The 23719-nt window shown below is 38.2% G+C and overlaps 2 protein-coding genes across 6 annotated transcripts in view; one reads left to right on the top strand and one right to left on the bottom strand.

Annotated features, from left to right (window-relative positions):
- The window catches only part of pam (peptidylglycine alpha-amidating monooxygenase), a 31387-nt gene extending 26055 nt beyond the window's left edge, over positions 1 to 5332 (top strand). For all 5 annotated transcript variants that reach the window (XM_017434029.3, XM_037979377.1, XM_037979378.1 and 2 more), the window contains 2 exons: positions 785 to 1027; positions 2922 to 5332. In XM_017434029.3, the coding sequence (XP_017289518.1) occupies positions 785 to 1027; positions 2922 to 3097 (419 nt within the window). In that variant the 3' untranslated portion in view covers positions 3098 to 5332. The remainder of the gene's footprint in view (positions 1 to 784; positions 1028 to 2921) is intronic.
- Positions 5333 to 5541: 209 nt separating this feature from the next.
- The window catches only part of crb2a (crumbs cell polarity complex component 2a), a 29797-nt gene continuing 11619 nt past the window's right edge, over positions 5542 to 23719 (bottom strand). The window contains exons 2-13 of the mRNA XM_017434033.3: positions 20040 to 20732; positions 18863 to 19058; positions 17103 to 17242; positions 16427 to 16597; positions 16229 to 16342; positions 15079 to 16032; positions 13513 to 14084; positions 12325 to 12490; positions 11144 to 12014; positions 10157 to 10273; positions 8199 to 8325; positions 5542 to 6124 (exon numbers count right to left, since the gene is read on the bottom strand). Of these exons, the coding sequence (XP_017289522.1) occupies positions 5903 to 6124; positions 8199 to 8325; positions 10157 to 10273; positions 11144 to 12014; positions 12325 to 12490; positions 13513 to 14084; positions 15079 to 16032; positions 16229 to 16342; positions 16427 to 16597; positions 17103 to 17242; positions 18863 to 19058; positions 20040 to 20732 (4343 nt within the window). The 3' untranslated portion in view covers positions 5542 to 5902. The remainder of the gene's footprint in view (positions 6125 to 8198; positions 8326 to 10156; positions 10274 to 11143; positions 12015 to 12324; positions 12491 to 13512; positions 14085 to 15078; positions 16033 to 16228; positions 16343 to 16426; positions 16598 to 17102; positions 17243 to 18862; positions 19059 to 20039; positions 20733 to 23719) is intronic.

Raw genomic sequence — 23719 nt, 5'->3', positions numbered from 1 at the left:
TATTTAACCCACTTGTTCTTTTCAGGGTTGTGGGCAGTGGGATTACTGCCATATGTTAATAACCAGACAAAGGAATGTTATGTGAAAGTTGAAGCTGAAACGACACAAGCGCCCCCTGTAGGCCCGCTGCAGTAAATGAAAGGCACATCTACCTAAAAATAAACAAAAAAAACCCACTGACGCTGACTCTGGTTGATTCACGTAGTTCTTACCCAGCTGCTGTATGTTCAGCTATTCAATTTTCTAGTACGTTTAGTTCTTTGATGCCTAATAAACACCATGACTGTTTCTGCGGGGAGTAGCTGGGACATCCTGAGTGCACAGAGTCTGGCTGCATCCCTTAAACCGGACATTTCCGGCTTCACTTTCAAATAACAAAAGGAGGCATAGATGCTTTTTTATGTCAATGGGTGAAATCTCTTGTGTTTATTTGTACACCTCACATATACATCTTAAATTATTATTATCCATTCATTTTGTTTTCTTGCAGATTTTCTAAATGATTTCCCAGAAAAAACATAAATATTTATAGAGTTTTACATCGTAGATTCTAACATCATTACTTTTAATGACCGTAGCACTCTGATATTGCATTGATACTAACGAGCCAACTATTTAACTTCAAGATATAGATATATATTTACATCTTTGTAGACAAATATATTTTGACTTTTACTTTTGTTAATGTACAATCATAACCTATAACCGAGACAGTTCACCCACCCTAACCAAATCACAGTTTAACCCCCAAGTTTAATATTGTTGTTTTATTTATTTATTTCAGAAATGGAGACATTTGTCCAAAGCAAGATGAAGCAAGATCGCAATACTTTGAAGACAGCAGCTATCCAAGAGAAGCAAACTGTAGCTCATTCAAGTGAGCCGCTGGTCAAAGTGGAGGAAATGAAAAGCACTCCAAAGTCAGCCGAAAAGAAGGGGGTACTTCCAGCTGTCATCACCGCCCTGCTTCTTATTCCTCTACTGCTTGTCGTCGTCCTTGGAGTCTTCATGTGCTGGAGGAAAAACAGTACGTACGACGTGAAATCAGAGCCGTGCCAATGACAGCTGTTTGAGCCAATTCAGATTTTTACACAGCTCAGATTTACTGATTCCTGTTACAGTAACTGACTGTATGCAGATTTTTTATTATTATTATTATTATTATTTCTGACTAAACTGAAAGTTTGTCTGTTCACATTTAGAGTAAACACAGTAAAACTTTTACCTTTTCTCTCTCTGACCCAGAAAATCTCTAAATCCACTGCTTCATATTACTGAATTCAAATACAATTCAACTAAGAAATAATTGCACTTTATCTCCTTTAAAAACAGATTTTTACATTGTGCAACAATGTCCAGAATATAAGTCGGAAAATATCATAAATAAAACTTCATAGGTTATAATTATTGATTACTAATTGCAGCGAATCAGACTGAATCAACAGGGTCTCACTTTGGAGACTCTTTAAGGAAAGATAAGAGGAAGAAAGCCCTCGTCTTCAGGAGAGGTCTCGCTCAGGCCTCCTATATTGAATCAAGAGGTGTACTAAAGATTGGCACACACTGCTTCTGCTTTTTGGCTTCAGTTTTGTTCAGTAAATATATAAATATTGATATATGTCATGGGATTTTGTCGTGTGAGGCTTTAGTGTCAAATAACGCCTTCAAAAAGAAACCCCAAAATTTCCATCATGACTTCATAACTCCTCAAGAGTTTTTCTGTAATTTTTTTCATTCCTCAACCTTTTCTTCTTCTTTCCTTAGGGATAGCTTCTTAAAATGTACTAGTTAGTTAGGCAGAGACTAGTTAGGCTTCTGTGAACATAAGACTGGGTCTACTTAAGGGCCACATGCCTTTCTCAACCCTGTGTCGGGTGTTTGCTGGATTTTTTTTCCTGCTTTGCTTTTGAGTGGGGTTTTGTGGAGTATTTATGAGCAGTCAGTGTCCTTCCTGCAGTTCTGATCGACCTCAAGTTAAAAACTTGTGAAAAAATTGTAACGGGAGAGTCAAGGTCACCGCTACTCAGAGCAGGGCTCAGTCAGGGGCAGATTGGCCATCTAAAACTACTCAGAACTACCTTAGTAGCTTGAACAAACAGTATTTTTATATTCCAAAACAGTTGTTTACGTTGTTCCTGTTATCTCAACCAAACATTTGTGTTGCTGCTCAGAATATCATTTTACTCTCACTCCAGCACTTTGCAGTGCTGCCATCTGCTGCTATTTTTATTGGTTTGTAAATGGTTTTAAACTCTTCAGTAGAACTGCCTTTTATATCGTTATTATTTACTTTTACTCTTTAATGTTGACTTGCTGAGACTTGTTTGGTCTTTAATTTTTAAGAATGACAATAAATTTCCTTTGTTTGTTATTAATTATTATTAATTATTACCATCAACTGTTATTAATTATTATTAACCTTTATGTAACCAAGCAAATCCCATGAGATCACAGATCTCTTTTTCAAGGGAGGCCTGGGCCTGAAGGCAGCTGTGGAGCTGTCCTTCCATTACACATCACTTCTGACTCACCATCCGCTCCGCCTGTCTAGGCCAGGGGTAGGCAATCCTGGTCCTCGAGGGCCACTATCCTGCATGTTTTCCTTGTTTCCCTGCTCCAACACACCTGATTCAGTGGTTAAATCACCTCTTCATGTTCTGCAGAAGCCTGTTAATCACCCATTGATTTAAATCAGGTGTGTTGGAGCAGAGAAACAAGTAAAACATGCAGGATGGTGGCCCTCGAGGACCAGGATTGCCCACCCCTGCTTTAGGCTCTCTTCCACCTGCATATTATTGACCCCAACATTATGCATCTAGTTACAGATATTGAGTAGAGCTGAAATTCCACATTGAGAAAGTAAAATTTGTGACGAGTTAGTAACAGTTTACTTCTCTTTTTGGTGTTTTCTCCTTGGTCAGGTAAATCCGTGGGCTCTTTGAACCTGGGGAAATTCTTTGCCTCTCACAAGGAATACACTCGTCAAGGCTTCGACCAGCTGAGTACTGAAGGCAGCGACCAGGAGAGGAATGCCGAGGACAGCAGCGACTCTGACAATGAGGAGTACTCCGCTCCGCCTCCTCTTCAGTCCTCTTAGGAAGCCTGGAGCGACTTGCTGCTCTCCTGCTTCGGCTTCTCTAATGTGGTTATTCACTGTATTTGTAACTGTTGTGTTTGCTGCCAACTTTGCTATTTAATGTACATATTTAAATGTGTTATAGTATTTAAAATGAACTTGCCAGTCATCTTAATAGTCTTGGTGACAAAAAAATAGTATATTTATATTTTTCTCTTATTACAAATGCTCTTATGGAAGCTATTAGCACAATGCCAACTTAGGTTTTAGCCTTAAAACAGGAAAAATAGTTTGCTAATGCACACAAAAACAATCAGTTTTTAAAATATTTTTTTTATTTATTGTGTTATAAAATCAGTTTTACAAAACCCTGCAGGTATTTTAGGGGAACTGGACACAGTTGATTATTCTTCCACCTCTAACTCGAGTGTTGTTCCCTCATCGTTAACAAATATCGTAGCTCATAAATACTCATTTTTACGCATCAGGCCTTTTGGGAGATTTTTTTATTTAACATGGTAATATAGGAGAATTTGATTTGACCTTTTTCAATACCAGCAGATGTTAAAAACTTGATGTTGGTACCCAGTGACTAATGAAAACCACCATCAGCGTTAAGCTCCCAAGTTTTTTTTTTCTGCACTTCACGAGATACCAGAACTGGATTTAAATGCTGCATTTATTATTATTATTATTATTATTATTTACAACATTTCAGTATCTGACTGGGAATGAAATTAAGCAAGAATATTTGGGAAATTTGCTAATTCATGTGATTCAAGCATGAATCGTTTCCAAGAACCAGTTATAGTGTAAACTTAGTTTCCCTTGAAAAGGTTGTGACTTGAATCTGTTTATGGAATTATTTCACCATGAATGTTTATCTTAGTTGACTTGCATTTCACTTGTAATTCTGTGCCTTTTTTACATTAATATTTCTTTTTTTAAGTAAAAAAAACAGAAATTTTATTTCACTGGAGCCCAAATCTTCTAAAACTGTAGCATGGCTGCCAAAATGATCTTATAAATGTTTAACATGTGGCAAACGATACTCTACAAAATAACAGCAGCTGCTTCATGAAGACCATGTGTGGAAGCTGTGAGAATGTTTGTATTTTAGTTTTTGAAAGAAGTTGAATGAGTTATTTGATCAGTTTTTTTTCTTTAACCACAATTTAGGAACCTAGATCTGCAAAATCAAGGTGATATTCATTTACATTTTAAACTCCAAAACAAAAAAACCCTGGCCCTTTAAATCAGTTGATAAATATGTTTACGTTTTTGAACATTATTAATATTAATGTCAAATTTTAATTGTAATGAATTAAAGCAGGAGAACAGTTCAGGAAACGTGTAAATGGTTTTAAAAAAGAAAACAAGTTTTTTATAGAAGGGTTTTTTTTTTCCCATCACAGCAGTCCCAGTGCTAAATCAGGGTCAGTGCTTGCTTGGTCCCACTTCTCTGTGTTTGGACCTCCAGATGCACCAGCTTCAGGCCCGAAAACTCTTTGCTGGGCCAAAGCAAATAACCGCTCATCAGGAGGTGGAGGCGGGCTCACCGAGACCAACAACCAATGGAAACGTGTTTAAAAACTCCTAAGGTCATGTTACTTTTAGTCTGTTTAATTGAAAGCAGAACAGTAAAACCACTGAGCTTCAACATGAATCCAAGTAAATCACCATTGGAATCACATGAGCTCTAGTGTGAACTCGGGTTTATCTTTTCTTTGGAGAATTATTTAAAGTGATGTAATGACGTGGCTCCAAAATGCCTGTCTGGCTGTGGAAAATCAAATCGGTTCTTTCCTGTTTGTACTTTTCTATATATAGTTGAGAACCAGCTGTAGCATCAGTCCTGCTGTAGCTCTGGGTTTGCTTTGTTCAAATAAAAACTCATAAATAAAGAAGGAACCTAATGACAGATCAGGAAGCTGAAACATCTACATGAGGAAATACCGTAAAGGCTGTTCTATTTGTCTATTCATATTTTTACTTACAATGATCTTAAGTTTTAATTAGTTTTATTCACTTCCCAATTTAAGATTTCAATCTCTAATTTCTGATTTTTGAACCAATGCGTATTTTCGTAGTTTCGTGTGAAGTTCGAATGGACGATTTTTTTAAGCGCATGCCATCGATGTCTGTAGCTATGCCGTCACATGTGGGCTACCTTATATTTGTGAGAACACTGGTTTTAGTGCAAGAGTACTATTTTCAGTAACCAATGTATTTATGTAATAAAGTGTCTGCAAAGCATTTCTGTGTCATGGAAGTTGGTTAAATACCAAAATATCTTTTTTTATCAACCTTGACAGCCGTCGGCCAAGCGTCTTCTTTCAGATGCTTCCTTTAGGGGTCGCTACAACAGATCATCTCCCTCCGACTCATCCTGTTCTATAAGTTAATTTCCTGACTGCCTTAGAAAATATATATTAAAAAATAGAGAAATTCAACAAACAACTGAATGGTTAGCTCAATAGGGTACTTGCATTTATTGGTAATTTGATGTTGACAAAATCTTAATAGATACATTACAATATTACAGTATTATCTTACAATCCAACATCCCTTTTGAGTTTATTACACCTAACAGATACTGCCTCTGACCCACCCAGGGAGGAAAAAGATATATTACACAATATATTACATGTTAAATAAAATAATACAATTTACAGATGAATATTTACCAGGTAGTTTAGCAAGAAAAAACAAATCCACTGCAGTTGTGAGTCCCACCAGACCCCACTGTGACAGGCAGACAGTGCGGTTTTTGGAATTATTGATTGGAAGCCACGTCCACGTCCATTTCCTTTAATAACGCTGGAGTCAGATGAGTCTTTCCTCTGGTGGGACCTTCAGCATGCTGCCCATCTCCAGCCGGGCTCCAGCCACTTCCTGAGCACTGGGGTTATACGCCCCCTCCGACTGGCGCTTCTTCCTCGCTGTGAGTACCATGAAGGTCAAACAGATGGTTAGTATCAGGATGAAGAGGCAGAGCAGCGGCACGGTTACCATCAGCCAGGGGATCCCCTCGTTATAGGCTTGCTTCTGTGAACGCACAAAAACAAGATGCTGTGCCTCAGTGCTGGGATTTATATTTTATGGTTCCATATAACTTAAATGTGAAGGTTTGAAGAGGGTAGATGTGACTAAAGATAGTCAGGCATTAAAAAAATAAATAAATAAAATTTGAATTAGCTAAACATCATGACTTTTCGTATTTCTACCTTCTTTTTTTAATAATTAACTTTTTCCCAAAACTGTTTCCCTGTAGAACTGGACACCACTTTAGATCATTTGAAAACTTTGTGCTAAATACTTTATCATAGTTCTAACTGGAAAAATTACTTTAACTTTAAACAAGTCACAAGACATTGTCCCATCTCCAAACTGTTCAGTGTTCATACAGCTTGTAGCATTTTGGTCAAATCACATTTTAAGTATTATAGTCTTCGGCCAGTTTCCGATTTTGTAATGAAAGTGTTGCTTACTTTTTTGTGTTAAAATCAGTACAAAACTTTATGTTCATCTTAAGAGAAGAACCAAACTGACCCTTTTTTAAAAAAAACATTGGGGCCACATTTCTTTTACTAGGAAAGTAAAGATGTTAACATCTTGTGGATTCAACAGTATTCACTATTGGCTTGGGCTGTATAAGATGCAATTTGAGGTGTATGTAAAAATTTCAGTTTGACTTAGTTTCTCATAACTTTCAATATGACAGTGAGCGACACCTGCTGCAGTTACCATGGTGACCTTAAGGAGTCACTATTTACCTATCTAACTGGGGTTTTCTTTCACATATCAGTCTAATAAAGACAAAAGAAGGTCAATTCGTATCAGTCTCAGTCAATGCCATCAAACTTTGTTCCTGTTTCTAAAGGGTTCATGGTCAAACTGCTTCCACCAAAATCTTTTCTTATCGTTGAGGATTATGGCTCACCCACCTCTGTCACAGTCCATGGACCAGATGCCATAATTTCACAGTTTGTTCCATCTCAAGGTGGCAAAGCCTAATGATATTTTTAAAAAAGATACATGTCCCTAGATAATATTTTGGTATGATAGCCCTTCCAAAGTGGTAGTTTAGTCATAGTTATCAGCTCATGAAGTTAACAATCCCTTTGGATAAATTCTGTTTTTTGAGCCTGGTGTATGTCTGGTGTAGGCTCATGGTATGGACATTTGTCAAAGGTCTATAATACAGTGTTTGGTACCATCTTAAAGGGGACCCTCTTGGTTTTAATGAAGCCATGTTTGGAGTTTCTCTGACCAACACAAGTCTTTTTTTAAATTATCATTAGGCTTTGTCACCCTGAGATGTCACCCAAAAAATGATCTGGCCCATGGACTATCAGCTTCAGATATTGAGAGTGTCCCACTGGATGCTTCTCTCCTGGTTCCTGCACCTGACACCTCTGCCTGTCCCTGCTGTTGAGAGGGTTGGAGCTGACCCATCTGGCCTAGCTCCTGCTGTCCAGAGGGTCCCACCTGACACAGCTCCATCTGAACCTGTTCCTGACATCTAGGAGTTTCATAAGGGTCTGTCTCCACCAGCTCTGACACCTGGGGTCTAGAAGGTTCTGTTCCAACTTGTGTCATCAGAGCAGACTTGTCTCTGTCAGCTTAAGCTGTCAAGGGGTCCTATCAGACAATTCTCACCCTATTCCTGTAGTTGTCATGAGGATTGAGGCCAACTCCCCTCCACCAGATCCTTTTCCTGTCCTCAAAACAGTCCCAGAAAACCTTCTCCCCCTGTTTCTGTTTCCAGGCTGGTCCCAAAGGATGCCAATCCTCCTCGACCTGTTTCTGTAGTTGAGACAGTCCAGCCAAATGCCTCTCCTCCTGTCCCAGTGGCTGCTGTTGAAGGGATCCCATCAGATGCTCATTACTGTTTAATTATTCTTGAAATGTTTCAGTCTTCCTTTGCTGTTCTTAAAGGTTTTTTTATATGTTAATGAGCATCAAATTTTAGATTTTTACTTTTGTTCTAAACACAAGAAAGTTAGTCACAGAAAGCTCCCCTTTCTCTCTCTCTCTCTCTCTTAGTTCAAACTATGGTAATAAATCGTTAAGCATTTGTTGAAATGAAATTATATTTTAAAAAGCCAACTGTACATACATTACTATCACAGGTTGGACCACTGTAGCCAAGTGGGCATTCACAGAAAAACATGTTGTAGCGATCCAAACAGGATCCCCCGTTCTGACAAGGGTTGGACTCACATTCATCAGTCTCCTTTTCACACCTGCAAGAAAGAAATATGTCAAGATATTTTAGACTTCATTTCAAAACATTTAATTAAATTAAAGGCCTAACATTCCTTAAAGTAATTCATGTTGCCAGAGATCATCTTATGTTGAGAATTATGGAGTTATAGCCATTTTGGTCAAACCTTGAAAACAACATTATGTGTGATCTCATTCAATAATTTGAGATATTGTGCAGTCTGTGGGTGCTTAAAATATGTCTTGTGAACGACTCTTAGTTACAACAAAATATTAGCTCAATATCTTTCTTTTTGTGTTGGCTTAGGTCAATAGGTCAGGTCAAGATGTAGTGGCCATCTTGAACTGAATTGACTCCAAATGTTAATCAGTTGTGAATGTACATCCTGTGATTACTTCAGAAAATTTTACTGAAGTCCCTTCAGTAATGTCAAACTAACTTTTAAAACAAGCCTTAAAACCCAATATTTAATGACTTACATCTCCACACACCCACTAACCAACCAACCACACACAGACACCCACATTTCAGCATTCGTTTAGCATTCTCACACATTTTTGTCTTCTTCGTGAGCATGTGTCCCTTCAATTAATCTGTTTGCCCACTTAATGAGAGAAACAGTGAGACAAACTGACTTGTAGGCATATAAAAGACAACTATAAAACCAAGCATTTGTTATTGCACCAAGTTGTGTTTTACAGGGTGATCTGAAAATACAAAGCAAATTTAAAAAAAAAATTAACACAAGATGCAAAACAAATTTTGATTCACTTATGTTAAGATGAAACTGGCAGAAACTTCACTGACAAATTTGTCTCAGTTGAAAAAACCTAAAGGAGCTAATTTGGTTAGGTTTATTTTAATTATACTTCACCAATTCACAACAAAAAGTAAAAAGAAAGAGGTATGAAGGCATTACTGGAAAAATCACAAATTTTGTTACACACATTACAATCAAAAAACTCATACATACACACTAATGTAGTAAATTTGGTGCAAAAGACACCAACATGTTTGTATCAAAAACAACTTGTCTAATTTTTTCTCATTTGTAAATGTCATGCTCGGTCGAGATGGAAACGAACCCAGAATGCAGACTCATATTTAAACTGAAAAAACTAATTTATTAAATAAAGAAAATAAGTAAAACAAAAGCTGACGTGGCAGCAACTCAAACATAACAAAAAATCCAAGTACGTGGCAAGGCAAAGCATCAAGAAAACAAAGCACAGTGAGTGGCAACAGACAACGAGCAAACAACAAACAATGAACCAACAGATTGTGGGAGAAGTGACCGGGCTTTTGAATACTGAGGGTGACGAGGTAAGTGGAAACAGGTGAGCGGGGATAATGACAGACAGGTGGAGATGGGCGTGGCAAGGAGGGCAAAAGAGTGACGGAGGAGGGGTGAATACTGAGCTCAAACAGGAAAAAAAACAAACTGAAACACTAACTAAAAACCGCAACAAAACAATAAAGAAAACAAAACAGAAAACACAAAAATCCAAATCCTCACAGTAAACCCAACTTTGTAGTTAAACATTTATAAATTCTTCATTGCCGCTACATTATATGGACTCTGGCCTACAAATCCCCCCCCCCCAAATAAAAACCTGCTCTCTAATCATTATTGCTACAGTTGCCGTAGAGAATTTGAGGTAAAAGACATTTACACACCTGTATCAGTTTTATTTTTAACTTGATTATGTTCTCTAACACAAATTTGTAATTACTACTGCACAAATCTGCTGATACATGGCACAGACTGACAATAAAATCGACAGAAATAAAGTACTAAGACTTGCTTGATATAAATAGGGTAAAATTTATAGTTAAAAAAGTGATTTTACCTGCTGCCTGTGAAACCTGGCATGCATGTACAGTTAGCTCCCCACAGCCCGTCATGGCAGACTCCATCATTCGCACACTGGACGTCTTTGTCACACTGTATTGGAGGATATTCCCACCTAATGGAAAAGTTTTTAGAACGGTTTATGTGTTGCTCTGCAAGTGTTGTGGTAAATCTACAAAAACACCACTTGCTCAAACAACCACCAAGACAACTGTATGTAAAGATGGATGACGCAACATCTGTTTTTTTTCCTATGGTACAAAAGTGAAACAATATGAGAAAATATGACTTTTAATTATTTCTGCAACAAAAGTTTGTAGTAATGCTAGTAATCTAGTCATATTCCTATAGTCTGTCCTGTGTATTGTACTTATTACTTCAAAGACAAAAATTACTCATAGTTGTCAGGAGTTACTTGTAGTAATTGTACATAATGGTGCCAAAGCAAGTAGGACCAGCAAAATGAGAGTGCTCCTTTTTAGGTTTATAGTAAGTTGCAAAAGTATTCTGCAGAGACGGGAATATCTGCCCATAGGACACTTATAAGCTGAACACTGCAGAGCGGAAGAGCGGCAAAGCAAAAGGCAATGCTTAAAAAAATTAAGTGAGGTTGTTTGGAATTTCTTTCTTAAACACGTGGAACAAAAGGCTGGGATCAAATGAGTCTAAAATATAACCTTTTGGCCATTAAGGACAACGTCATGTCTGGTCAATAAATAAATAAATAAATAAAACAGCCAACTTTCATTAGAACACCATCCCCACAGTGAAGCATGGTAGTGGTAGCATCACACTGTGGGGATCCAACTTGAAGGGTCTGGAGCAGTTTTGCCTCAAAGAAAGGACAAAATAGTATTGACTTTGAAGGGGCTGGGGTACTTTTGCAACTCACTGAAGTTTTTCTTTGCCAACACTTGTTTGGAGCTGTCTTGTCATCCATATTTATGCACAGCCTATTCAAAGAACTGATGAAGTGAGCACTCACTGGCAACGAGGGCCCCTGTAGTCCTTTGGACATACACAGGTGTACATGTTGGGTCCGTCCTGACAGGTCCCTCCGTGTTCACAAGCATGATGCTCACACTCATTGATATCCTCATCGCAGTGCATGCCAGCATAACCAGGGTCACAACGACACTCAAAACCAGCCAAGTAGTCCTTACACCTCCCATGAACACAAGGCTGGGACGCACAATCGTCAGTGTCTGTCTCACATTGCTCTCCCTCCCAACCAGCTTGACATACACAGCCAAATTTATTGAAGAGGTCTTCACACATGGCTCCATTTAGACAAGGATCTGAATCACAAACCGGGGCACTGGAGCAGCCCAAGTGAATCTTTGTTCTTCCAACTAAATGAAACTGAGAGGTCTGTGGAGCTCTACTCACATCTGCGAAAGGTATATAGGTACCTTCAAGCCTCACTGCACCCAGGCAGCCTTTAAAACTCTCTGCAACAGTTAGTAGGACCCCCTTCCTGTTGAGAAAACCAACAGTTCCTGTGCGCTTTGGCTTGCTGCTGGCATCTATGATTCCATCGACAGAGATGATCCAAGGGGATGCTTTTTGCCTTTTATCAGCCATAGAAATGTTCACACGGTGCCAGCGTCCATCGGCCACTTGAAAAGTCCCTTTAAAGGTCAGTGTCTCAGCGTTGTTGCCACTGTGAAACTCCACCCAAACTGAGAAATCCACCAGACCCACTATCAGCAGGTCAGTGCTCGAGGTGGCCCTTAGGAGCACAGCATTCTCTGATTGAGTCCGCAGCTCCATGTAAATGTAAGCGATGGGTTCCATCAAAGAGCCTCCGGTGCTGTACTGCACAGGGTTATTGTCAAATGTGGCATTGTGCAAACCTATGAACAAACATTGAGAAATATCAATATCATTGTTGCAGAGATTGAATATCCTTTGTCAAATAATTAGTCTTACATTGACCTTGCATTGATTTTCACAGATCATTGATTGCATCAGCTTTTACTCTGCTGTTAATCATACTTCAACTCAGGATTTACACAAGGCACCAGTCAGATTCTATGTGCTGTATGTATACTCCTTGCTGCCTGAGATTGATTACAAACATACCAACTAAGCATGGCATTTCTTGCCATTAATGAGAAACATTCCTGTTGCTGAAAACCTTAAATAACAATCTTGATTTCTTACATTCATATCCATCGGGAAGATCCACACAGTGGCCGCCATTGACACAAGGATCACTAACACACCACATACGTGTTTCGCAGGTCTTTCCCGTGTACTGCTCCAGACAAGAGCAAGTAAAATCATTGAATGTAATGATGCAATGTCCTCCATTTTGACAAGGGTTGATCTGTAAAGAAAAGCATGGGGATTGATTGATTAACTGGTTTGTAAAAAAAAAAAACCCAAGATAATTCAAATATTCATAAAAGACAAATAAAAAACCCAATGCAAAACACATTTTGTTCTCTGTAAAAAGCTAAATTTTCTAAATGTCAACTGTATTGGCAAATCGTTTTTAAAGCAATAGTTTAGATCTTTTGAAGAGGAGATGTGTGGAACAGGTATAAACAATTACTATCTGGTAATGCTAACTTTTAGAGGGGAGAAACAGAATTTAATTCTGACTGAACTGACAAGAACTAACAGCTCATCTGAGCAGGGCCAAGACAGAAGTGGATGGAATATAATAATATATCATAAAACTTCTGCCGGAATAACAAAGCAATGCAAAATTGATGTTGATTTAAAGGTAAAATAGTTTTTACATAAACCGCTATGAAATTTTTGAGATGGGAGTTGTTTCAAGAAAACAGCAATCCACTTTGTTGTTGGATTGTTTTGGTACCGCTCATATAAGAGATCTCTCTCCATTTCAGGTAAGAAGTCTCCTTGAAAAAGATAGAAGATCTGTCATGTGTCGTGGGGATGATGGAGACGAACCCTGAATGCAGACTCATAATAAAAGAAAACTAATTTATTACACTAAAGAATAGACGAAAACAAAAAGCTGACATGGCAGCAAAACAAAAGGATAAACAGAAAATACAGCACGGAGCAGCAGAACCAGGAATGACGGCGAGACAATAAGCAAAACAACAACAATGGACCAGCGGAGTATTGACAGAATTGACCGGGTTTTAAAATACTGAGGATAATCAGGTAAGTGGGAACAGGTGACATGATTACCAAACTTGGACAGGTGTAGGTGGGCGTGGCAGGGAGACAGAGAGAGATAGACTGAGGAGGGAGGAGAAAGTGAAAACACGAAACGAGACAGAAACTTAACACAAACCAGCAAACTAAATAAGAATGAAACAAAACCAAAACACAGGAAAAAACCCAAATCCCCACAAGATTAGTATTTCTTACCTTACATGTATTGTCACTGATACAGCCTTCCTTCACATTTTTAGCATTACTTGATAAATAGACTTTTTTGTTTGAGTTACTCCAGCCATCCAGATCCAAATGCATCAAGTCCAAACGAAGATCCTGGAGGCAACCTTTGAAATGTCCCCCCCACTTATCCGAGTCCCAATTTCTTGGAAGTCCTCCAACATAAGCCTGATCACCACTGCTGACAGTCACTTCAGGGATCTCACCTATGCCATAGTTAAGGCCTGCATGATCAACAATCACATGTCCATGTTTGACTTCCATAAAAAGAAACTGCTTATCTCCAGTGGTCACAAAAATTGGAGCTATCAGTGGGGTGCCATTAGGCAGAGAGCTGACAAAAACTCTACCCATACTTAGGTAGACTGAGAAGTAGACCTCTCCCTCAGCTCCTACAGTGGGTCTCCTCAACTGGAACAGCAGTCCGTCTGGCTTTAATGACCTCAGGAAGAAAGAAACATTGAAGTTGCTTCCATGGCTCTGTCCTACATTGTAGACACTAAAACTCATTGTGTCCTCATGACTGTAAGTCCATGATAGGAATTCTGTTCAAAGACACACAAAAAATATTAAAACAAGATTATTCAAAATAAATGATTGTCATTCAATTCTTTTTTACATTTAATTCAGCTTATATGTGTAGTTAAACTGACAAATAACTTAAAGGTTAATTTACTTTTCATTTACAGTCCAATTCAGTTCAAAACAGTCACATTCAGATTTAAATTCAGTTACTTAAAGTTTAATGCAGTCCAGTTATAATACCATAAAATCAAGTTCTGTAAATTAAGTGGAAATTCACTGGCAGAAATCCTGCTGCAACAATGAAAATTTACAGAGTTAAGCAAGACAGGATGAGGGTATGGATAGATTCAAAAATTGAGGCTCATCTAGGGAGTCTCATGATTCATGACTTGGAAAAAGGAAAGTCAGAGTAGGAGTACTGTTTGAGTGGGCAAATAACTTAAGAAACACCCACACATATAAAATGAGTTTTGTTAAGGATGAAGGAAGATGGCGATGAGGTGCTAAATTAGATGAAACCCAAGGTTGCTGTGATCATATTATATAATTATATAACTTTACTTTTTGGCCATCGAGAACAAAACTTTATGTAGTGCAACACCCTTCATCATACACACAATCCCACACTGAAGCATGGTGGTGGTAGCATCATGCTGTGGGGATGACTGACATACCAACAGATAGCACACAAAAGAGAATTTATACTTACACATCTATATTCATATCTGTATTTATATATACATTTAGAAGGCATCAGATTTATATTGGCCACTTTGATTGGCTAATGTTATCCTTTTTGGCTAAAAGGTCAGTGACAATTAACAAGTTCAGTGTCACCAATACTGATATTAGGCTCATATAGCAGAGTCCTACTGGTACTCTAATCAAATATTAAAGTACAGGAGAAAAGCATGGATATAAATAATAATAGCATTGAACTACATAAAAATCATGACCAGCCAGGATATGCTTGTTTGAATGGTGATTTGATTCACTTGTTGGGATGGTGCTTACCTTCAGAGCAGCTTTCACCATAGAAGGGACGGTAGCAGTCACATTGGTAGGTGGTCCAGAGGTCTACACAGTGTCCATGCCCGTTGCAAGGGTCAGGCTTACACCATTCATTCTTACTACATCCTAAATCATAACGTTGATCCCCTGGAAGCATTTGGGGTAGGATGTATTTGGAGTCAATTATAAGGTCTTCAATACATCCAATAAATCCTGTTCCACTTATTGAGAGCTGCAAAAGTTCATTTGGTGCTCCACCTATATAAACATCTGTAAAGGCTTTAGAGGATTGGAATGGAGGTTCTTCAGCACTACCATCTTTAACTGTGCACCCATGCCCTTGACAGCCCGGGCCTTTCAGAGTCAAGACAAGACTGTTGGTATCCAAAAGCACATGAATATCTCTCCATTCTCCGTCGCTAACCAGCCCTGGAAATGTTACATCCATTTCAGACTCTTCAGAAAAGGCTTTTGCATGAAGACCACCCTTAACAATCTCCAGAAGGAGATAGTTATCCATATCACCTCTGTAGAAGAGCAACATTTTGGGCATTGTTGTTCGGAAGCGAAGCTGTACCCCGAGACCTTGGTGAGCGTGGTGCTCAACCTCCCTGCGAGTTCGTTCTTTTAGAGCAACTTGAATGTGAATAAATCCAGGAGTGGACAAAGAAAATGTTGTTGTTGTGGAGCACTGTGCATCATAGAAGCCATGAGGACACAAGCATGCATGCCCATGCTTTCCATCCTCTAGATTTGGAAGGCAGGTTGCTCCGTTTTGACATTTATGGCCTACACATCCATACAGTTTAACATCACAGTGACGACCTCCCCAAGGAAGTTCACCTGGCTGAGGTTCAGGACAATGACAAGTGTAGGATGCTCTGCCATCTTCACACAAGCCACCATTTTGACAGGGCTCACTCTCACATTCATTAATGTCCAATTCACACAGTTTACCTGAAGAAAGATTAGACTCATTATTACATTTTATACAATAGTAACAGTGAGAAAATAATTTCAAATATTCTTTTTTTAGTTCTTACTATACAAGATCATTTAGTTTTACCATTATTCATTTATAAGCAAACATAAAAGTACTTATCATGAAGCATTTTTTAGTATAAGTCTGTGTATTATAGATTGGAAAACTTACCCAAAAAGCCAACAGGGCATGCACAGATGTAACCACTGATCTTATCCTCACAAGTGCCTCCATTATGACAGGGTTCAGATTCACATTCATCAATGTTTACAGAGCAGTTCTCTCCTGTGGGCCAAAACAAATCGGAGGTGTGCCAGTATTTAAAATGTGTAAGATTATTTTCTGGTTGATTAATGTCACTTTACCCACCTGCAAAACCTGGCTGACACTGGCAGACATATCCAGCTGCGTCTGCAAAGCTAAGCTCCCAGTCCAACTCCCAGGGAGATAGATCTGAGCGCTCAAAACACTCCCCATCATTCTCACAGGGCTTTTCAGCACACTCATCTATATCCATTTCACAGTTGGGTCCTTCATAACCTAGAGAAAGAAGGCAAAATCTAACTGTATCTGCCGTTAAAAATACTCAATAAATGGCACATTACAGATTAGGCATTGTAAAAACAAAGAAACCAGAACTCAAGTTCAAAAATAACATCACATTTAACTTAACCATGTTCCAGCTGCAACCACCAAGATTAACTCATTGTTGTGCTCAGTAACCAAGCTAGCTTATTTGCAATACAAGCTGATAAAATATGTTTTACGTTCTATATATTCAAACAAGCTAACACTATGTTTCCTTACAAATATACCACGGGACTATGTGTGTGACTTATTTCATGAAATACAAACTGACAGAAATAAAACAAAACATTTATTACTGTAGCTATCACCACTTTTCATTCTTGAGGCAGCCATATTTGGATTTTGAGGTTGGGGCTGGTCAGGAATATGGTTTTGTCATGTACATTTCTCCATTTGCTTACGTTCTCCAGCCTTGGGCTTGTGTTTGGACAGAAAGTACAGCAGGGTTGCTCAGTACCTGGCCAACACAAACATGCATATCCTTTGACTCCTTCTAAACATGTGGCACCATGCTGGCAAGGATCAGAGGCACACTCAGAAATATCCACTTCACAGTTGTCCCCCTCAAATCCTGTATTACTGCAGTCACATTTGTAGCTGTAAAAGAAATATATATATATATATAAAGGTGCAAACAAAGTATAAATATACCTTTTTATTTATTTTTTAAATTATGTACAAATTATGCATATTTCATATAAACTAATCTAAATGTTTTGATTTCTATACACCACAGATAAACAAGAATAGGAGTGGTGGATTACTAAAAGAATATTTGATGTTACTGCTTGAGATTTTTTTTTTTTTCAGCAGACCTGTTTTTGTGGTTTGGCCAATTAATATAAAAGAGGCAAGGGTAATCTAGCCTTAACACTGGGTTGCTAAACTATTCACCTTCTAGGTGATCTTTCTGTTCTGTTGGCTTTAAACAAGGAATTTCATTACATGTTTAAATTTGATTATAAATAACATTTCTACATGCAATATTTCAAATTATTAAAGTTAAATGGTGAAAAAAAAACTTGTTTTAAAAAATTCTAAAACTGAAAAGTGGTGCATGCATATTTTACTCTCTAAAATCAATGCTTTGTTGAGCCACCTTTTGCACAAACTACAGCGGAAAGTCTCAGGAATTGTTGCCAATTGTACATGACACTGTACCATTGCTCCTTTAAGTTGAATGCTTATGTACACCAATCTTTAAATCAAACCAGAGATTTTCTGCTGCCATCTGCCCTTCTTTTGTGCAATTACTTCTTCTAGGCCACTCTTAATGAAGTCCAGCTCCCATCTCTCCAGAAGAGCTTCACAGCCCCATCACGGTTATCTCTGGCCTCTTGGGTACATTCTCCAATGAATGCCCTCCTTACCCAGTTTTGATCTTTACTTCTCCACCACTTTGTCTCTGACCATCATGCAGTCACTTACTTTGGGGTAGCCCTTTTCTCAAAATATCCCCCTGCAATCTGACAGATTTGAACCATTTTAGCCAAAAGTGGGCAAATATCACCAAGTTCAAGTTTAGAAACAAGCTTATTTGATGATTTTTTTTTGTATATACTGTATATATATATATATATATATATATATATATATATATATATATATATATCTCCCAGCGACAAATTTTTCCTGTTGAATTATACAGTCACATTAAAGGTGAAATGCTTTTTGAAAAAAATTATTATAGTTTTGTTTTTTGACATCATAAAACCTGATATATTGGCAAGGATGTGTAGACTTTTTCATTTAATAGTTGTAGATCAGGTGAGCAATCAAAGTGTTAGAAGACCTCTGGTGGTAATGGCTGGAGCTTAAAAACAAAGGCAGTGACTACATATGCACACACCACTTTTAAGTGTTAATTTTTTTTTTAGAATGATTTAAAACAATTTTCTTCCCCAATTTACCTTTATTAATCTGACATGTTCTTGGAGAAATATTACTTTTATCCAAATTAAAAACTAACTTACATTTTAGGTTGTAAGGCAAGGGGGTGAATATGTTTGCAATGCACTGTACCCTACAGAAATACTTGTTACATGACCAACTATGTCATTCTTATTCAAATAAATAGATAAATGAATAACAGTAGAGGCACAAACTGATAACATTTAGTTCAGCCAATGATTGCCTGACATATGTGCAGCACAAGCTAAAAAGAAATCTCCTGTCTTTAACATTTTCACAACCATTTGTCTAAACAGACTTGCTTACCTGTTCACCATGTCACGGCAGGATGCATCATTCTGACAGGGCTCACTGGCACACTCGTCGACATCCACCTCACAGTTGGTGCTGTCGAATCCAGGCAAACACTCACAAGAGTACATGCCAATTAAATCAAGGCAGGTGGCTCCGTTCTGGCAGGGGTTTGACTCACACTCATCCAATTCAGTTTGACAGTTCACTCCTACAGTAGCAGGTGATGAAGAATAGCTAGAATTTAATTAAAAATTACCGGGAGTAAATGATATTAATAAAGCATGTGACTGAAATTGTCAAATCGTGATCAAACGATTGATCATGTTTTTGTAAGTAAATATGAACATAGAAGGGTGGTTGTGGCTCAGTGATTAGTGATTGGCTGACAATCATAGAGCTGGTGGTTCAATCCCAGCTTCCTTCACCATATGCTAAAGTGTCCTTGGGCAAGACACTAAACTCCAAGCATGAGCATGACTTGACTGTAAAAGCACTTTGAGAAATCAGAAAGACTAGAAAAGGCACTATATACAACAGACTAGTAATTATGCGCAGCTGGCCAAAAGAAGGTGCTAGGCAGCACTAGTTGTGTTACTGGTAGTATACCATGGCCTATCTACTAAAGACTGCTGCTTTCAACCATTGACCAAAATACTGGACCTTATACGGGATCCCAGAAGTTGGAGACAGAAGGGAACCAGTGTTCCCAGTGCAAGTTTTAAGTCCCACTCCTCCATGTAAACAAACAGGAGATTTTTCTTATTAAAAATAAAAATATAACTCAGTAATTTCTTTCAGGCTTTACTCTTGCTGGTTCACATAGTTCTTTGTTCAGATATATTTAAAAAAAGGTTTAGCCATAATTAGTTTCTTCAAGCTTAGAAGAAAGGTAATGTAACACCATGATTGTGTGTAAAGTCGTAGGTAGGACTTCAAGCCCCACATCCTTGATGCACAGACTCTGGTTCCAAAAACAGAACATGGCAGCACCTGTACCCCAGGTCCTGCTGGCTTCAATTCCCAACAACAAGAACAGGTGGGGACACAAGGTTTAGTATTGTATTATGTGGTCAATGGTCTCAATTGGGATCCTTGCAACCTACCAATAAACTAGTGGGCTATAAATGATAAAATCAGGTCAGAAATGTTTTTTTTTCTAATATATTCTTGTTTGGACTTTTGGCCTTACCTGTAAAGCCTTCCAGGCACTCACACTCATAGTGATCCTTTTCATTGATGCAGGTTGCATTGTTCTCACAGGGCTGTGAAGCACACTCGTTAATGTCGATTTCACAGTTGAAACCCTGAAAACCAGGCACACAGAAACAAAAGAACTCTGCTACCCCGTTTACACAAATAGCACCATTCTGACAAGGTTCTGATAAACACTCATCCACATCTTCTTCACAGGTCTTTCCTGAGAAACCCGGCTCACAGAGGCATTCAAAACCATCTGGTTGTAAGGCACAGCTGCCATTGTTCTTGCAGGGTTCATCAATGCAGTCAGTCACATGTGTCCTGCAGTCATGACCTCCATACCCAGCAGAGCACCTGCAGAAGTACCCATTTATTTGGTCTACACACAGAGAACGAGGCTCAAAGCAAGGGTTGCTCAGACACTCATCTATTTCCTCTGTGCAGTTGTCACCCATAAATCCATCTGGGCAAATACAATGGTATTCTGTCGTACCAGGAATGCTGGTGCAGTCTTCACATGGGGCAAAGAAGCAGGCATCATAAAGTTCATCACATCTTTTCCCCATGTAATGCACACCATCTCTGGCACAGATACAGGCGTAGTCATCCTCGGTGTCCACACAAGTGGCTCCATTTTGGCATGGTGTAGACAAACACTTGTCTGATGCTGCTCTGCAGAGGGTTCCTACAAAATAAATGTTACAATGAGCTCAAACAATACAAAGTTTTAAAAAGATCACAAGACAGCTTGAGTACAAAAAAGATCATTACAAATCACAATACAAAAAGTACCATCTCTGTGCTATAGGCAGGATTGTTTGAAAGTTCAGGATAAGAAAAATAACTGAAAGGGATTTTGAGGCAAAAGGTTGAAAAGATGTGTCTAATGAATTACTATCTAACAAAAATACAATTTACACTTTGTCAGCCTGATGCATCACACAACGGTGCAGCTTTTGTGGCTGTTAAACATGAGCAAACCAAAGATTGCACACCAGTAAAATTCACAAAGCCCTCGGAAAGGGAGATGTGTGCCTCAAACTTTCTTTGTGCTGGTACAGCTTGTCCATTTTAAAAGGAGGTTTATTGCATGCATTTTGAGAAGAAAAAAAAAGTACCTGTATTTTAAAAAAGTTACACCTGAGGAAAAAAGGGTTCAGTTCTTAAAGACGTGAGCTGTTTCACACATGCAGTTAGGATGAAATATTTACAGTTTCCTAAAACCTGGTAGCATTTGCAACCCAGGAGAAGAAACTGGAGGAGGAGCAGTTAACCAAAGTCATGTTGTTGAGTTTCAGGGTTCTACACAGTATCTTAGCTGCTCTGTAAACTGCACTACTTTGAACAGAGATCTTCAGGATTGTTCCTTGAATTTACTGGAGCCACTCATATAGGTTGGGGGTCACAGCCCTAAGTGTCCCAATGACCACTGGCACTACTGAGACCTTGAGTCTCCATAACTTTTCTATTTTCTCTTTCAGTCCTTGATATTCCCTAAGCTTCTTGCGTGTGTTAGTCTTGAAGTGGTATTTTCTTCATTTTTTTTCTAGTAAATGGGAGCATAACAAACACACTGTAAAGTGTTTTGTAGAACCCTACAAAAGCATGGTTCAATAGCGCTCAAAAGGCATATGTCATTTGATAATCTAGATCTTCCACCTTAACCTCTCCATTGCAGCTAAGATAAAACCATATCTGTCTCCTTTATCTGTTTAATGTGGCAAATATGCTGAATTTCATATGTCAAAAATGGATAAGGGGTTGGAGCTGTCATGCCAACATTTTTTTATTAATATTTCTTAATATAATGTTTGATTATTTAATTGATATATAATTTGATACACATCTGATATATCAACATTGGTAGTTTTTTTTAATTGGTTCTGCCATGGGCTGTTTTATAGGCTGCTTTCCTAATCCTTTCTTACCTTCTTTGCAGTATAAAGATGCAGTTGTTTCCAAGTCTGGCTAAGGTTCACCCAACCTTCAATCTTAACTAAAGAGACTAATTATGTTTGATCTTTACAGATTACTAAGGGCGCCGGGAAAGTGTTAACCACCTGCACTCTAAAAGAATTACAGGTGGCTATGAAGGGTTTTAAGACTTGATACAAATCATGTAAGACAGTGTAAGAAGGTTAGTAGAAATATACTGTAGTAATTGAGAGAGGAATTGATTAGTTAAAGCCTGACAGGAAACGTCTGGGCTGTTTCTGATTAAACTATGTTCTTAACCTTGTGTACTCAGGAGGAAGAGCAGTCATCTGCCAGTTAGGAGGCTGGTGGTTAATTAAGTGCATAAGAGATGATCAACTTCATTCTGAGTAAAGAACCATGGACAGTTTTTTGTAGACAAGAATTCAATATTGGTCTTGCAGTAAAAAGTCAACATTTTGTAACAATAACAAATTTTAAAATGTACTACACCTGAAGTTTCCTAAAAAAAAACAAAAAACCTTGAGGACTTAGAGTTTAGTGTTTAATTAAATATGATATGCATTTCAGCGCTCTCCAAAAAAAAATCTGACACAATTTTTACCCGTCTATTGGAGTCATCATGATCTATCCTAAAATAAGTCTGTGAACCTAAAGTACAATCTAAAGCCAAACCTGCTGGTAATCTGTCTGCAGTTTCAGTCTCTGTCTTACAGTGACTCTGCTTCCACTCAATCACCTCACTCTGACTTCTTAAACGGCTTCTTTTTAAACATTAAAAGTGAGTTATTTTCTTTTCTATGCTACAAAAAGCTTTTTTTTCTGTTAAGAATTATAAGCAAACCTAACTTATCTACTACCAAAACAAGGCTACAGTCTATGAAGCCTAAACTTTAAGTGACCATTATGAGTGTGTACACAGGCTGAGATGACCATGCTGAAAAACCTCAACTGTTGAATAGAAGGTAACTGGACTTCCATGTTTCACCTCTCATCAGAGAGGCTTTTTCAGTTCTGTGTCAGAAGGTGGGGAGACGGAGGCGAACCCGGAATGCAGACTAATCATTATAAGGTGCAAAAATCTAATTTATTAAAGTAAACACTAACCAAAACAAAAGCTGACGTGGCAGCAAAAAAGTAAAACCAATAATAACAAAAACACAAAACAGTGGCAAGGTAACAAGACATCAAGCGAGGTGACAAGACGAATGACCGAATGAAGAATGAAGAGACAGAGACCGGTTATAAAGGCTGAGGGAGAAATGGGTAATTGGTTACAGCTGTAGACAAGACGAGAAGCAGGTGAGGTGGGCGTGGCAGACAGGACTGGAAAAACACTGGGGAGGTGAACAGTGACAAGACATTAACACAGAAACCAAAAAGACAGTTAAAGCAAAACAAGAACTACAACGAACATCAAACAAAGGACAAAACACCAAAAACTGTGACAGTATTATTGAAGTTTAAGCTCTGCTTTTATTGTGAAAGTCATGACTTTAACTATAAGGTGAAAATCAAGTGTGTCAGAGTTTCCAAGTAAAAGAGCCAATGTTTAATATTTGATGTTGAATTAAAGCCCAGAAGAGATATTTCACTAACAGACAATCAGAACTGATTCAACAGTTAATGGCAAAGTTTTAAACACAGATTTTGGTGATCAGATAGTCCTCAGAGTATAAGATGGGGATCAGTCTCATCTACTACCACACCAAATGTTACATCAATAGCTACAAAACT

The sequence above is a fragment of the Kryptolebias marmoratus genome, linkage group LG14 (assembly GCF_001649575.2).
Source record: "Kryptolebias marmoratus isolate JLee-2015 linkage group LG14, ASM164957v2, whole genome shotgun sequence".
NCBI lineage: Eukaryota > Metazoa > Chordata > Actinopteri > Cyprinodontiformes > Rivulidae > Kryptolebias > Kryptolebias marmoratus.
Note: the sequence above shows the minus strand (reverse complement) of the source record. Positions and strands in the feature narration are given on the sequence as shown.